This window comes from Erigeron canadensis, chromosome 1 (assembly GCF_010389155.1).
Source record: "Erigeron canadensis isolate Cc75 chromosome 1, C_canadensis_v1, whole genome shotgun sequence".
In the NCBI taxonomy this organism is placed as follows: domain Eukaryota; kingdom Viridiplantae; phylum Streptophyta; class Magnoliopsida; order Asterales; family Asteraceae; genus Erigeron; species Erigeron canadensis.
Window position 1 is genome coordinate 51,189,326 of NC_057761.1, and position 14,830 is coordinate 51,204,155.

General features: G+C 32.3%; 2 protein-coding genes, 1 long non-coding RNA gene and 1 other non-coding gene across 4 annotated transcripts; 1 reads left to right on the forward strand and 3 right to left on the reverse strand.

Annotated features, from left to right (window-relative positions):
- Positions 1 to 389: 389 nt before the first annotated feature.
- On the reverse strand, positions 390 to 463 carry TRNAI-AAU. The gene has a single exon. It is a non-coding gene; the product is annotated as a tRNA-Ile (tRNA).
- Positions 464 to 7,168: 6,705 nt separating this feature from the next.
- On the reverse strand, positions 7,169 to 8,539 carry LOC122585151. Its single transcript, XR_006321664.1, has 2 exons — positions 8,319 to 8,539; positions 7,169 to 7,428 (listed from the first exon to the last, which is right to left on the reverse strand). It is a non-coding gene; the product is annotated as an uncharacterized LOC122585151 (long non-coding RNA).
- Positions 7,340 to 12,314, forward strand: LOC122585150 (alpha/beta hydrolase domain-containing protein 17C-like). Its single transcript, XM_043757260.1, has 5 exons — positions 7,340 to 8,437; positions 9,791 to 9,827; positions 10,450 to 10,686; positions 10,824 to 10,871; positions 11,603 to 12,314. Exons 1-5 carry the CDS (start codon positions 8,100 to 8,102, stop codon positions 12,110 to 12,112), a joined length of 1,170 nt encoding a protein of 389 aa, XP_043613195.1. The 5' UTR covers positions 7,340 to 8,099; the 3' UTR covers positions 12,113 to 12,314.
- Positions 12,315 to 12,649: 335 nt separating this feature from the next.
- Positions 12,650 to 14,494, reverse strand: LOC122584851 (protein SAMBA). The gene is made up of 3 exons (XM_043756922.1): positions 14,182 to 14,494; positions 13,514 to 13,624; positions 12,650 to 13,011 (listed from the first exon to the last, which is right to left on the reverse strand). Exons 1-3 carry the CDS (start codon positions 14,339 to 14,341, stop codon positions 12,929 to 12,931), a joined length of 354 nt encoding a protein of 117 aa, XP_043612857.1. The 5' UTR covers positions 14,342 to 14,494; the 3' UTR covers positions 12,650 to 12,928.
- Positions 14,495 to 14,830: the final 336 nt, after the last annotated feature.

The window sequence follows — 14,830 nt, forward strand, 5'->3', positions numbered from 1 at the left end:
CCTATTATTCGTTTGGTTCATCATTAATTCGTGATTTATGGTTCAGTTAAGCGATCCATGTCAAATGTTTTTTTTGTTTTTTCAAGTCATGTGGTTCGAGTTACTTCTTCCTGGTCATAAGGAAAAACAGCCGATGAAAGAATAATACATTTCCGGTTTGAACCAACTCATAATTTTTTATAAGTATTTGCTTTTGTAATGTGTACGACTGTACGCGGATGTATAGATAGATTATAAATAGATACACATTTCACAAATTGTGTGTTTTATTTACACGGCATTATGATATAAGTTTAAAGGAAGCTGACAGAAAAGTTACAATGCAATTATGAAAAGAAAAAAAAAAAGAAAAAGAAAAAGAACAATATAACTAAAAAAACAATTAAAGTTGGCCCATGCAGGTCTCGAACCTGCGACCTTCGCGTTATTAGCACGACGCTCTAACCAGCTGAGCTAATAGGCCTTGTTGTTTAGAATTATTTTTCATAGTAAATAAAGTGATTTAGCATAAAGAATTAGTCGAGTTACTAACGAATAACGATCTAAGAGGATAATTGTGTGATGTATAACTATTGTATAAATTTATTGCGGACCATGTTGTAAATAATTGTGTGATGTATAACTTTTATACTAAAAATTTTTTGTTACCTTCTATGTTATATCTTATTACGTAAAAAACTTAAAGTTATAGTATTGTGTGATATTAATAAGTTTTGATGAACTTTCGTGATTATATAAGATAGACTCACAAAGTGTTAGAATATCACTAATGACAGTTACCTATAATAATTTTCTTTTTATTGGCATATGACTTTTTCTCTAAAAGTTTTATAGAAAGCTCTTTTTAAATAAATCTAACACTTAAAAGTTTTTTTCACTAAGAAGATACATATAAAAGGGATTTGTTTGAATTGTAAGAATGATGATTTAATGGGGTGGAAAAAAACATTTGGGATGGGACAAAGTACATTTTTTTAACATGTTGAAGTTTTTATAGTTCATGAGATAGAATATTTATTAGTAACATATTTGAGTTTTTAACGAACGATGTTAGTGTAACTGTTTGATTTATCATTGGTTTTTACTCACATGTGATAAGTTTGACCTCTTAAATGACAATTCTTTGAAGTTCTTTTCTTGAAATGTTTCATCATCTCTTGAACCTAGGGATGAGCTAAATCTCAAATCCCGATCCCGTTTCGGGACCGTCTCGATCTTGGTCCCGAAAAATAGTACCGAATCCCGATCGGTACCGGTACCCACTTTTGAGAATTTGTGGGATCGATACCAAACGATACCGGTATCGGGAAATTCCCGAAAATCCAAAGCTAGTTTAAAAGTCCCAAAAGTGTATGTTTGTACTTATGTTTTGGATTATTTAGCTACACTATTTTAAGATTGGTATACTTTATATATAAAACATGGTCTTGAATCTTCTGATAATCATTAATTATTTGTACCTAATATCTTGCATTGTCACTCACCTTTCACCTTGTAAACAATTTGCTTTGGCCTTCTACTTCTGATTTTCTTCTTTGAATCAAGAATATGCAATATCATTTTTTAAGAAGAAAAGGATACTCTTATTTTGATACTAACCAGATAAAGCTTTGTATACCAAGTGTGGATTTAGTTATATATCTTTACAAGAAGACAAATATGAAGAATCGTTATAATCATGTGACTTTTGTTAATATGCCAAAAATTCGGTGCTAGTCGGGATTTGGTACCGAAATTCTGGCCTCGTACAGATTCGGTACCAATCCCCGTACCGATTATATGGGACTGGGATCAATACCCACTTTTGGTTAATTTCGGGATCAGTATCGTCCGTACAGGGACCGGTATGGGACGACACTAGCCCCATGCCCACCCCTACTTCAACCATATGGTAAAGAGTATTATTGGCACGATCTCACCTTTTTATGTTGAAATATATTATTTGATGTCATAAATGCCCGTCAAAGAATATATTAAGCTTTTATTTATACTCCTTTATAAAATAAACTCTCTCCCCCTCCTTAATTTTAAGAAATTAAAATGACACATTTACCCTCCATCTTAATACATATTTATTTATATTTTATAGATTGTGACTAAAGTTATCTTAAAAAAAATCAACATCATCCCCCATTTCATATCCCGGGCAACAATTAATCAAATCTCTGACCACAATGAAATTACTTTTACGTTAATAACCACACCATCTATCGTCGCCGTTACTACCGCTGCATTGTGCGGGCACCAATCTAGTATTTGCTAAAAAGCGCCAATGAGTTTTTTAAGCAGAGTTTTTCAAAAAGTTTTCAAATTGATGGGTGGAAGATTTTTTTTTTAATTCCTTTTCTTTTTATTATAATATTAAAACTAGTTAATAAGATTAAAAAGATAATTCTAAATTCGTTTTTTCATTTATATAATAATAATAATAATAATAATAATAATAATAATAATAATAATAATAATAATAATAATAATAATAATTTTTAGGATTGAAATATGATCTCTTAATATTTCTCTTTGAGAAAATCACAAGCAGAACTTTAAGCTGAAATGGTCCAAGAAGCGAAGAAGCTACTATTACCCAACTTGTGAAACGTAATTACGTAAGTTATATGAGTGAATATGGGCTTCAAAAATCAAAAGACATGCAGCCCAACAATATACGGAGTAGTTCTTTTTCCATGTCTCATGTTTTTAAGATCTGAAATACACTATAGAAGTCTTTCATGCTTAACTGGTAATTCATACGTTATGTGTTTCCAAAAAAATGTAGCTATGATGACATGTACGAAGTATTAATACGTATCATGTGTCGTGCACCTAATAAATTGACTTTCAAAACCTTAGTACACATAGTTGTGAAGAAAGTTTTAAGTCATATTATATGTAGGTAACATATTAAAAGACACATCTTTTAGTTAAATTTTAGTATACCAACTTATTAAAAGACACATCTTTATTACTTGTCAGTAAGAAAGTTTTAAGTCATATTATATGTCGGTAACATATACATTAGGGATAATGACATATGAATATAACCTATGACAAAATGGTTATGTAACGTAGTGATCTACTCGGGTGACTATGTAATGTATGCACCTGTGTTTTTTGGGCTATACTATGTAAAGTATGTACGGACCTTACATAGTATAGCAAAAAAAAATACATATGTTCTTACATTGATTGACCCAAATAAAAAGGTCCTTACATTGTATAACAAAAAAAACATAGATGCATAGATTACATAACCACCTGAGTAGATTACTACATTACATAACCATTTTGTCATAGGTGGTTACATTCATATGTCATAATCCCCGTAAATTAAAGTGAAATCATCACAACAATGAATAGTTTGATCTTACATGTGAATCTAAATCCTTCCCCATTTCCTTTATCCACGTCAACATTTCTAAATTGATATATCCATGCCAACAACATCTTCTTACTTTCACGAGATAAATTACTTGCGTGTTGTAACAGTGAGATGGTAAAGGTGATAGGTCATAGAGTGTCATAGGAGGTGATTGGTCATATAATGTGATAGTCAAATGTCTTAGTTGTACGGGCTTCGCCCTCAGATTTAAAAATTAGTCGAAAGTTTCTTGAATAACATCTCTAATGAAAAAACATTAAATTTTAAGAACACCCATATAATTTTTATAATTTATCGATGTACGGTTTTTGAGATAAAATATTTTGAATGAATTGTTAGAGGAATAAAATTATTTATGGAAGAGAGCGAAAAAAAATGAGTGGTTGAGATTTGAAGAGAGGGATGAAAATGAATGGCTGAAAAGTTGAAAAAATTTGACGGAACAAATGTTTTATAATGTAGTACAGATTAATACTTATAAAAATAAATAAATATAATAATAATAATAATACATTTTTAACGGCATTATAGTTGTTGAGGTTGAAATTCAAGATCCACTCCTCATTACTCGCTCGTCGCTTCACAGGAATTACTCAATAGATGCGCCAATGTTGTTGGCTTAGCAAACCAACTTATGAGTCAACCGGTGCACTGTGGCATCGGTCTTGGATGCTAGTATGCCCCCCCTGAAGTGAATTTATTAGACTTGAGCTAATTGGTTAGTGGTCTTCTACAATGAATAAGTAATCATGTTGGTAATTTCAACAAACAAAATCGAATGGATAATATAAATCAACATAATTTGTATACTTAAAAATTAACCTAATTATATGATGATGACATGTGAAAAAATAAGGGAGAAGATTATGAAAGATAACTAGTGGAATTTACATGTCAAATTCTTAAAGTTTTAAGTTGATTTTCAAGCATATGAGTTAATTAAGTTGATTAATTATTTTCCAAATCGAATAGGTATAAGACAAAGAAATTCTGTTTAAGGCAAGGAAAATGATAAATCCTCATAACTAAATAGCCTAAAAATTCTCCTAACATTTTAATAATGTGACATGTGGTATCCACTGATTTTCTTTCCTAATTTTGCCCCTTGATTTTTTCACATGACACCATTCAATAGTTAAGAAAATTTTTAAGCTATTTAGTTAGAAGAATTAATCACTTCCCTTCAGGCAATCATGCATAATATTGAAAGTCTTAGACGTGAGTCAAGCTCCAAGTCAAACATTGGTGTAGACAATCACTGCTTTCATCTACAATGGTACAATAACTAGACTCACTTAACACATACGATATTTTTAATGGAGATCGAATTTGTATAAGGTATTTGTTTGATGCCTTGAAATTTACTTTTCTTCAAAACTAATCAAAATTCAGACTTGTTAATCGGGTCAACCCGGGTAGTCTACATTGGGTTGACTGATTGAAAATCTTCGACCTTCACTTGACCCACAACAAATTTTAGGTCAGAAATTTCAATTGTATCAGACGAAAGTCGATCGAATTAATATACGAGTTGAGAGGTTGACGTGTCAGACATGTTGGTTTTAACAAAAGTAGGTTTAATATAAAAGACTTTATATAAGGTTACTAGTAACAAAACTATTTATAAATTGTCAAAGGGGTAATGCATATGGAGGGCACCTATTTATAAAGTTTTTTTATTTTGGGTCACGCGTTTATTAAAATATTTGTTATAGACCGACAAAGTTTTCATCTTGTTTTATTTTTACCATTTTCAATTAAAATTACATCAAAGTTTTGTCAAAGTATAAAAATATCTCTAACATCTTTAAGTTTTCTTCCCATCAAGGATATAAAAGGTGCCCATTAAGGATATAAAAGGTGCTAAACTTTTTGAGTTTTGGGTTGGTCGAATATTGACAAATCCATCAAAAATTTTGTTTGTATAATTAACTAATGACCAAACTTTTTTATAACATAAGCTTTCTTTTAACCAATTGACTTTATAGATGTAACTAATAATTAATATAAAATGTATGAATGAATTGTGTTTATACGTATATTACATTGATATAATTTTTATGGGATAAAAATATTTATAGTTAAAGTTGTAATAAAAGAGTTTGAGAACTCGAACTAAGACTGTGAGGAGTGGGGGGGACTTTTGCCCCGCCGTCGCCCCACATATGCCTGGTACACTGCGCCGGAGGGCGACAAAAGGAAAAAAAATCCCCCACCTCCGACACATATCTTCTACCTGTAAAACATCTCTACCGTCTTATTTTTGACTGTTGGCAACTGATCCAAACAAAAAAATATATATTTTTTAATATTTTTTCTCATATTATATAAATATTATGGCACATACATGAATATTCTTGCAGCGGTGCCAGTTAGTAAGGAAGAAGAGGGGGGAGATTTGAAACATTGCCCGGTTTTCGTGGTTATTTCGGTAAGGTGTGGCGCTGGTCAGGCGGTGGTGGTGATTGAGATATGAACAGGGAGAGGGAAAAAAAGGAGAGCCGAAAATCTGAGATAGAAATATATATATATATATACACACACATTCTTGATCACGTGGTGGCTCCAATGAGGTGTGGCGGTGGAGATCTGAACAGGGGAGGGAGAAAAAAGAGGGAGCCTCAAAGGTGGAGATCTGAGATAAAAATATATACACACATTTTTTAAGTTTCCTTTTTTTGATAAATTTTGTTAATATAAATACATATAATAAAAATTAAAGGGAAGTCCTATAGAGAAGTCACGCTTTAAGAAAAAAAAATTGGCATCTCTTTGTTGGGTGGGGTGGGGGTAAGGCTGGCATAACATGTCACACGAAACTTGTTAAGACACAGACTTGTTAAAACACAAACCTGTTAATGTGAAACACAAACACGACCTGTTAACTAATCGTGTCATTTTTTTCAAACACGAACACGACACAAAAATTAACAGGTGCACCTGTTAAGACTTGTTAAGAAACCTATTAACATATATTTTATAGAATTTTTAACTAATATTAAAAAAAAAACCTTAACGATACAAAAATTCTTACAATTCTCAACTATTATATAACAATAATAATCCTTATATTATAAAAATTCATGGACATTTGCCTTATAAAAATCATATATTAAATCATAATATCAATTCGTAGTATTTTATATATATGTATAATCTTAACAGGTCCTAACAGGTCCGGATATGTTAAGACTCGAATCTTAACAGATCCGGATCTATTAAGACACGAAACCTGTTAAGGTCAAACACGAAACCTGTTAAGAACATGTCGTGTCATGTCGTGTTAACAGGTTTCGTGTCAAGCCTTAGGTGGGTGTGGGGGACCCATGTGAGGATTCCTGAGCCCCACTCCTCGTATTCTAAGATATTTAATATATTATATTAAATTCTGTATCCTATTAATATTGAGATATTCACACGTCATACAAAATGGGACAAGATTTGGGCTTTAAGCTTTAACGTTCAAACGTTCTAAGGTCCAAAAGGACCAAAACCACAAGATTTTTGAAGATCATGATGGTCATGATTTCCAAGGCAACAAAATGAAGGATGAAAAAATAAGTTGTACATTTTATAAATCTAAGTTATTATACGTAATTAGTTAGTTTGATAGGTTTAAATATATGTTTAAAAACTTATTGTTAAATGTAAATATATGGATTCTATTTTTTTTTACTTATTTTTTAATCATAATTATTTATTTATTTATCATATATCATTATCAAGTTTTAGATCTGTTGTATTTTTTATTTTTATTTTCATGAAAATACATAATATCGTACAAGTAAATAATGCGTAAAAAGTATGCTAGTGCCATTATTCAATATTTATACACTCTTGTGTCTTTGTATAGTACTGTTGAAAATAAATTTGTCGTTTAGACATACAAATGGTAGTAAAAGTGGGCCCCACAATCTGTTAAAACTGACACGCAATGAAGTCATCAACTTCATGTTCTTGAAAAGTTGCATCTCCTTCTTCACCACCACCTTCCTCCTCCCTACCCCTCTCTCTCTCCGCCGTGCATCTCTTTCTGTCTCTAAAAAAAGCTGTAAAAATGTCATTATATTAGGCTTTTTGCTTTTTTCTGTTAAAGATTCTGAAAATCAGATACCCACTTCATATCTTTCAAAACCCAGATAGATTTTTGGAAACCCAGAAAAACCCACAAATCTTTTTTGCTTATTCTGGTTAAAAGCTGTAAAAAGATCATGTAAAAAAATGTCATCTTTTTAACCAAGATCAGTCTCCCTATTCAGCAATCTCAAAACCCAGCTAGATTTAGCCATTTTTAGTGAAACCCAGAAAAACCCACGAATCTTTTGGCCTTGAATGAAAAAAGAAAAAAAAGAGAGTATAAATTACAAGTAAAAATGTCATCTTTTTAGCTAGAATTAGATACCCAGTTCATATCTTTCAAAACCCAGCTAGATTTAATCATTTTCCATATTACCCATAAAAACCCACAAATCTTTTAGGCTAATTTGTTTATTTATTTATTTTTTAATTTTTGAAAAAAACACAAGTAAAGATGTCATCTTTTTAGCTAAACTCAATACCCATTTCACCTATCTAAGAAGCCCATCAAAACCCAGATATATTTAGCCATTTCTAAAAAAAACCCACAAATCTTTTTGCCTAAAAAAGTATTTACAAAATATATAAACTTATATACATGAGTAGCATATTCACGATAATTATGTTATAACAGTGGTGGTGGATGGGTTGTGTAATATCTAATTTGAGTGCCAAATTTGCCTTCTTTCCACCATCTCCAGCCACATACCAGATAAAGAAACAAGAAGATGGCAAGTTAACAGCTGTTTACACGTCATCTTTATTGCCACTGACATCAGCAGCTGGTGGCATTGATGATGGATGTTCAGTTGATGTGTTGTCTCTAAAAACTAGAAGAGGGAACAAGATTGTAGCTTTTTACCTTAAGAATCCATATGCAAGACTTACCCTATTGTATTCTCATGGTAATGCTGCTGATTTGGGTCAACTGTTTGACTTATTTGTTCAACTCAAAGCCAATCTCAGAGTCAATCTTATGGGGTCAGTTTTTATCTTCAATGTTTCTTACCTAACTTTTTCTTTATATTAATGTTCCCTTAATTATCAGCATTTGTATAATTTTGTTTGAGGTTGCTAGTTACTTACTGTTTTTGTCTGTTTTGCTTTTGCAAAAGATATCATAATAACAATGATATCTTGAATCTTTGCAAGTGTTTATGTGTGTGGTGGTGTCTGGTGATGATCTTATCTAGCTTTATGTGATCCTTAATGTAATGGGCTTTTATTTTTTATTTCCATTATATTTTATTATAAAGTTTTGATCTTTATCTATGATCTTTTGGTAATATGTATATTGGGTGTTCCTAAATAAAACATATAAGTTTGAATGTCACATCTAAATTGCAAATTTTGTGATATCTGTTTGTTGTTTTAGATTTCAACACAGATTCTTTTTATTTGCAATTTTAAAATGCAGTTGTAATGCCAAGATGAACTATATTTGCATAAAATCTCTACCTATAAGTAAGTTGTTTACTATTCAAAGACAATAGGAAACAACTAGATAAAGAACAGAATAAATAATTTACTTTTTTGGATCATGATATTGATTTGATTTTACTTCTTGTGCTCTTTGATGTGATGGGTTTTGGATTTTAGGTGCTTTTTTTCTGGTGCCTATATTTACTCATTATCATAATATTGAAACGAATTTGGATTTTATGATTCAAGGATTTTTGCTTAAATGTAAAGAATCATTACAAGATATCTATGGTAGATAATCTGAATAGCTAGCTACGTGTCATGTAAAAACGATACCGTGTTATTTTCATGTTTCGTGTGTAGTCACCGCTATGCTCCGTTGTCCATCAATCATCTATCCAATTTTTTTTCTTTTGGGTTATGCCCTGGCAATGGTAGGTTAAATGTATATTGTGGAGAGATTAATGTATTAATGGTAAAAAAGGTGAAAAGTGAAAGCTCTTAACTTTATTTGCTCCTTACACCTTTATTCAGTCAGGTCTTTGGTTAAAAGATATAAAGTGAACATTTTTTACTGATCAGTTACCCTGAAAATGGTAAAGAAAAAAGGTCCATAAATTGCCGATGAATCTTGATAGAGATTGTGATGTTTGTACTATATGCTACAAGTTTTTTCTTTTTGGTTGAATATTGGAGGTTCAACTTTGGCAGTCATCTCTTTTACTGTCATATTGTTTTAATGTTCTTGCTTGTGCTATGTGTTTTTACTTCCTGAATACATGGCTTTTTCAGAACTTTTAGGCTAGATGTATTTTGGATAAAAAGATTGTTTTAGTGGCTGATCTTTAGGGGCATTTGAATACAATTCGAATGATAATGATATGCTTTCTGTCTCGCTGTCATCTTTCACAGATATGATTATTCAGGCTATGGAGCGTCAACTGGCAAGGTAAGTCAGTCATCTTCATTGTTGTCTTTTGTCTAATACTAATGATATTAACCACTCTTGCATAACAAAAGATGCATACATCATGATTATTGTAAGCTAAGCAAATTCTACTTGATTTTAAATACCAATATGATCATTTTGTAGTTTATTAAGTGGGTATTTGGATTTGAATTTTGATTGATTATCTGATTACTAATACTTGAAGTCATCTTAGCCGTCGAATCTGTAGGGCCAATTACTCAATTTCATACTGGCTGCAACTAAATTGATTATCTAATCAACTACCTACATATCACTTATTTTAATCTAATTCGAGATTTTCACGTTCATTTCACAAAGGTCTCATTTTTCCACTAAAAGTGTCCTTTCAGCTTCGCAAGCACTGTCTACAACCCTACTTATTACGTATGATCCTGTTTATTTAATATCAGATAATCACTTGTAAAATACACATCCGAACTTCCCCCTAAAGAAGATCTCGACCGCCACATTAGACATTAATATGCAAAATTAAACATGTGTGTTACCAAATGTCCAAAAAAAGCCGTCTTCAGTCAAGTGTTTAATTTTCTTGTGACTCCTCAAATAATCCAGATATCTGTTTTCATTTTGTAATTTTCAGCCAAGTGAGCTTAATACATATGCAGACATTGAGGCCGTATACGAGTGCCTTCAAACAGAGTATGGAGTTGGCCAGGAAGACTTGATTCTCTATGGACAGTCGGTCGGAAGTGGCCCCACATTACACCTGGCTTCAAAATTACCAAGGTTAAGAGGTGTTGTGTTACACAGTGCAATTCTTTCTGGCCTTCGTGTCGTCTGTCATGTCAACTGCAGATTTTGCTTTGATATATACAAGGTAAATATGATTTTCAGTCCTCTAGTTTATTATTACCCTTAATAAGGTTCTAATGATCTGATATTAAGATTGAAGGGAAATTGTGTGTATATCTTGTTGATGAACCGAAAACTATTTAACCATTTTCCTAATTGCAGAATGTTAACAAAATCCGGAAGGTGAAGTCCCCCACACTTGTGATACATGTAAGTTCGCCCCTTTCGTATCTTAAAGGAACTGCTTTGTACAATTGTACCTTTTGAGTTTTCATATAAAGTTCAATTTAGTGATTTGGGCCTGTTAGTGCACCGACAGTATTTTTATTTATTAATCAACTAAAGCTAGTTTCATTGTCAGAAAAATAGACTGATAAACTAAGCTATAAAAGCTAAATGAGCAACTAATATCAATATATAAATGTACGTCTATGAACCAGTTCACTATAGGGGTAAAATTCTTGGTGTTTCCTTTGGGGTATGTATTTATCGTTCTACTAGTTTCTCTTACAAACATGTTAAAAGACTTTGAAGTTAAATGTGTAAATGAATGACATAGGTATATTTGTGGGCATGTTTGCAGAAGGTTATAGCAGTACTCTTTATCATTTATGTGAAGTTAAGAGTTCCAGAATCATATAAGGCCCCCTCCGAAAATCCTTTTTGTATAGTTTTGAATTTAATGTTTTTTCTGTGGTAGTTTTGCACAAAAAAGCACAATTTTTTCATCATGTGACATTGATGATTCTTGCCAGCACGTGTTAAGTTGGACTACAAATGCGTTATCTAAATATTATTGACTGAAAATTAAGCTTCTGCCGCTATCTCTAGGGAGGATAAAGCCAGAAGGACTCACCACTCTTTTATATACTTCTTTTCCATATATTAGTATTTGTGTTCTGAGTTGACATTGGCCTGGTTTCTTGATGTAAATCTGACAGGGTACAGATGACGATGTTGTAAACTGGCTACACGGGAATCGACTGTGGAAAATGGCCAAGGACCCATATGAACCGTTATGGATCAAAGGAGGTGGGCATTGCAACTTAGAACTCTACCCCGACTACATCCGTCATCTTTACAAGTTCATATATGACATGGAAACCGTGACCACAAAAAGCCGACTTACAAAGATTAAACAAAAGTTCCGAATATCAAAAAAGTCAAAATCTGGGAAGTCAACCGCTAATTGCTGTTGTATAAAATTCGGGAAGCCAAGCTGCCCGGACTGTCCGAAACCTCGGTGTCCGAAATGTTGTGACCTGGAGTGTTTGCAACCTCGCTGCTGTCGTCTGAATTGGAATTGGTGCTGTTGCAGGTTGCCAAAACCGAAATGCCCAGATGTGAAATTACCTAAATGCTCTCCATGTTTGAGATGCAGATGTGGATGCAGTTGTGGATGTGGATGCTTTACATGTTTATGCAAGTGTCTACGGATCACTTGTTGGTGATACAGATTTATTTTCAAGATCACTGTGGGTATACATGTTTGAATTTCTAGCAGAGAAAGGTTATAGACATAAATTAACCGCTTGTATAGATTTTCTTTTTATTGATTAGCCTGGAGATGGTAAAACATTAGGGATTTAGTATTTGTATGTCACTTGGTTCTCTTTAACTTCTGTCAACTATCTCAAGATGCATTTATGGAAATTCACTAGATTATATGCAATAGTGAAACCACGTGCTTGGATCATGATGTGTTTAAGATCTTTAATTCAGAAATTGCTATTTAGCAATACTTGAAATGATGAACAATTGACCCTGACCTGCGTGTTAAGCTTGTGTGGTAATTCTCTCATAGACCATTACCTTGTGAAATAAAACCAGATTTTCGCCAGTGTTTTTTGGGCATTGGTGGTGAGCATTCTCCTAGAACCAATGAAGATAACTACAGCAGCAAGTTCACCATTACGCAGTGACTTCTTATATCTGTTCGATTAAACTTATTTATGCAGGTTAAACTATAATAAACATATAAAAAAAAGTAAGAACAAACACCAAAGCTTTTCAACTTCCCAAATGTTACATTCAATTCAATGAATGGTATAATACATCAATCACATGAATATCCATACCCAGATCCGGAATTGCTACACTTTTAGCAAGTTTCATGGCTAAAAATGCTAGTGCTCATAAGCTGGTACAAAAGTTCATGATAATCTACTAGTATCAACTGCTGAGCTCCATTTGAATTGCAACACTTCAAACTGACTCAACATCGAGTTGAATGGCGTTGTAATATGCCATTATAGAAGAGAATGTTCCTACTTGATTGAAGCACTTTGATTCCTTTTCAGGGTAGCCAATTTATGCTTCATTGTTTCTGCATGCTTGCTTAGTAGACCACCTGAAAGTTGTAGAATTTTTAATCTTTTTAACCATTAAAAACTTAAAAGGGAAGATGCCTACTTACATGTAACCTTTTTTAAGGCACTTGACCAAATGGAATGTGGTTTAACACTTAATTGACATGATTTTCTTTGTATATAGTTAAAGCAGCAATGCTGTATTCCCTCAAGAATGCATATTTCCTTTCTATGTCCAGGAATTTATTCTAAAAAGGGGTAATAAGAGCAAGTGACCAGCCAAGTTTGGAAGGTATTTCTGGTACATGGTTAAATTATATGTTTGGTATTGTGGCAGGGGCTACAGACATGGGCAGACCGACAGCCCAAAAATTTTTGAGTTTTCTATCATATTTATGTAATTATTACTCGTATGTTTTTAGCTCATTATGCCATCATATTTTCAGGTCAAATTTTTATTTTTGCCCCCCTCCGCCTCTGGTGCCTATAGACGACATCTAAATTTTGTAACTTAAAAACAATACAAACAGATTGGGTTTTCACCTGGTCTTGATATAAGGTGAATACGAGAACGAGGTCCTTCAAACATCCAACTATCTTCATCCAACGTTCTAACTTCCTTGTTTAGTGCGGCTGTCAATTCGGACTTTAAAGCTGCAGTATTGCAACACAAAATCAGTTAATATTTGTACATACGTTCTTCTTCAAAAATCCCCCCGTACAAAGAAAAAAAGCTAGGACTATTCACTAACAACATAAAACTTGGCTACAATTTCATCTTTTGCAACTTCTTCTACGTATAAGCTCATGAATTGTACATTACTATAAGTAGACGAATGGGTTTCTAATGTGTGGAAGTAACTAACTCAACTAGTAACTGAGTATGAATGTTGCAATATACATTACTAGTATTCACAACATAATCCATTAATTCGTTATAATTAGACTTTGAATACTTACGATTTCAAGACGGATACAGAAATAAATGTCTATCATAACAAGATACATGTATATTGTAGTAACTCATTACAAAAAATTATTCAACTTTATGTACTTGCTATTCTTATGATTAGAGACAACATTTAGTCTGTCAATTATAAAATTCTATACACTAGATTTTGTAAAAATTAATATCACCAAAATCTACACATACAAACACAAAAACAAATATGGTGAAGTTTAAAATTAGGGGTTTTTTTTATAATAAAAACCTCGAAGAGCCTCATCTTTACGATCTTGGATGGTAATCAAATCGCTTGGGAAGTTGACGTCATCGCCGCCTAATGACGACGATATAGCGTTGCCTCCGATGATCGCCGTCGTCGATATCGAAGATCGTGCCGGTGATGACGTCAGCGAACTGTTGCTCATCTTTTGTGTATTTCAAACCAAATTGAATATTCAATTTGATTGGAACTTGATTGGATGACTAGCACGGTGCGCCATGTGAAAATAATCAAGAGATGCTAATTGTCAAGTGAAAATATTATATATTTTTAATATTTATAAAAAATATTTTTATTTATAATATAGCATAGATAAGCATTTTTTTAAAAAAAATTTTATATATAATATAGCATAGATAAGCATTTATTAATTTGGTTGGACTTTAAATACTTGAGAAAACCGACAAAAAGATATTTATTCTTTTAAGTTGTGTATGTATTAACTCGTCTTTTAATAACATGAACGTGCTTGAAGATGATGTGATTAACTAGTTTTAAAGTGGTTATTTTTTAAAGGTGTGGATTAATTATTACAACAAAGGTCTTGGCATAAATTAATTTTACATACATTTTTTCCTTTAATATGTGGTAGAATAAAAAACCTTTTAAATTGACCGTTCTAAAACACAACATC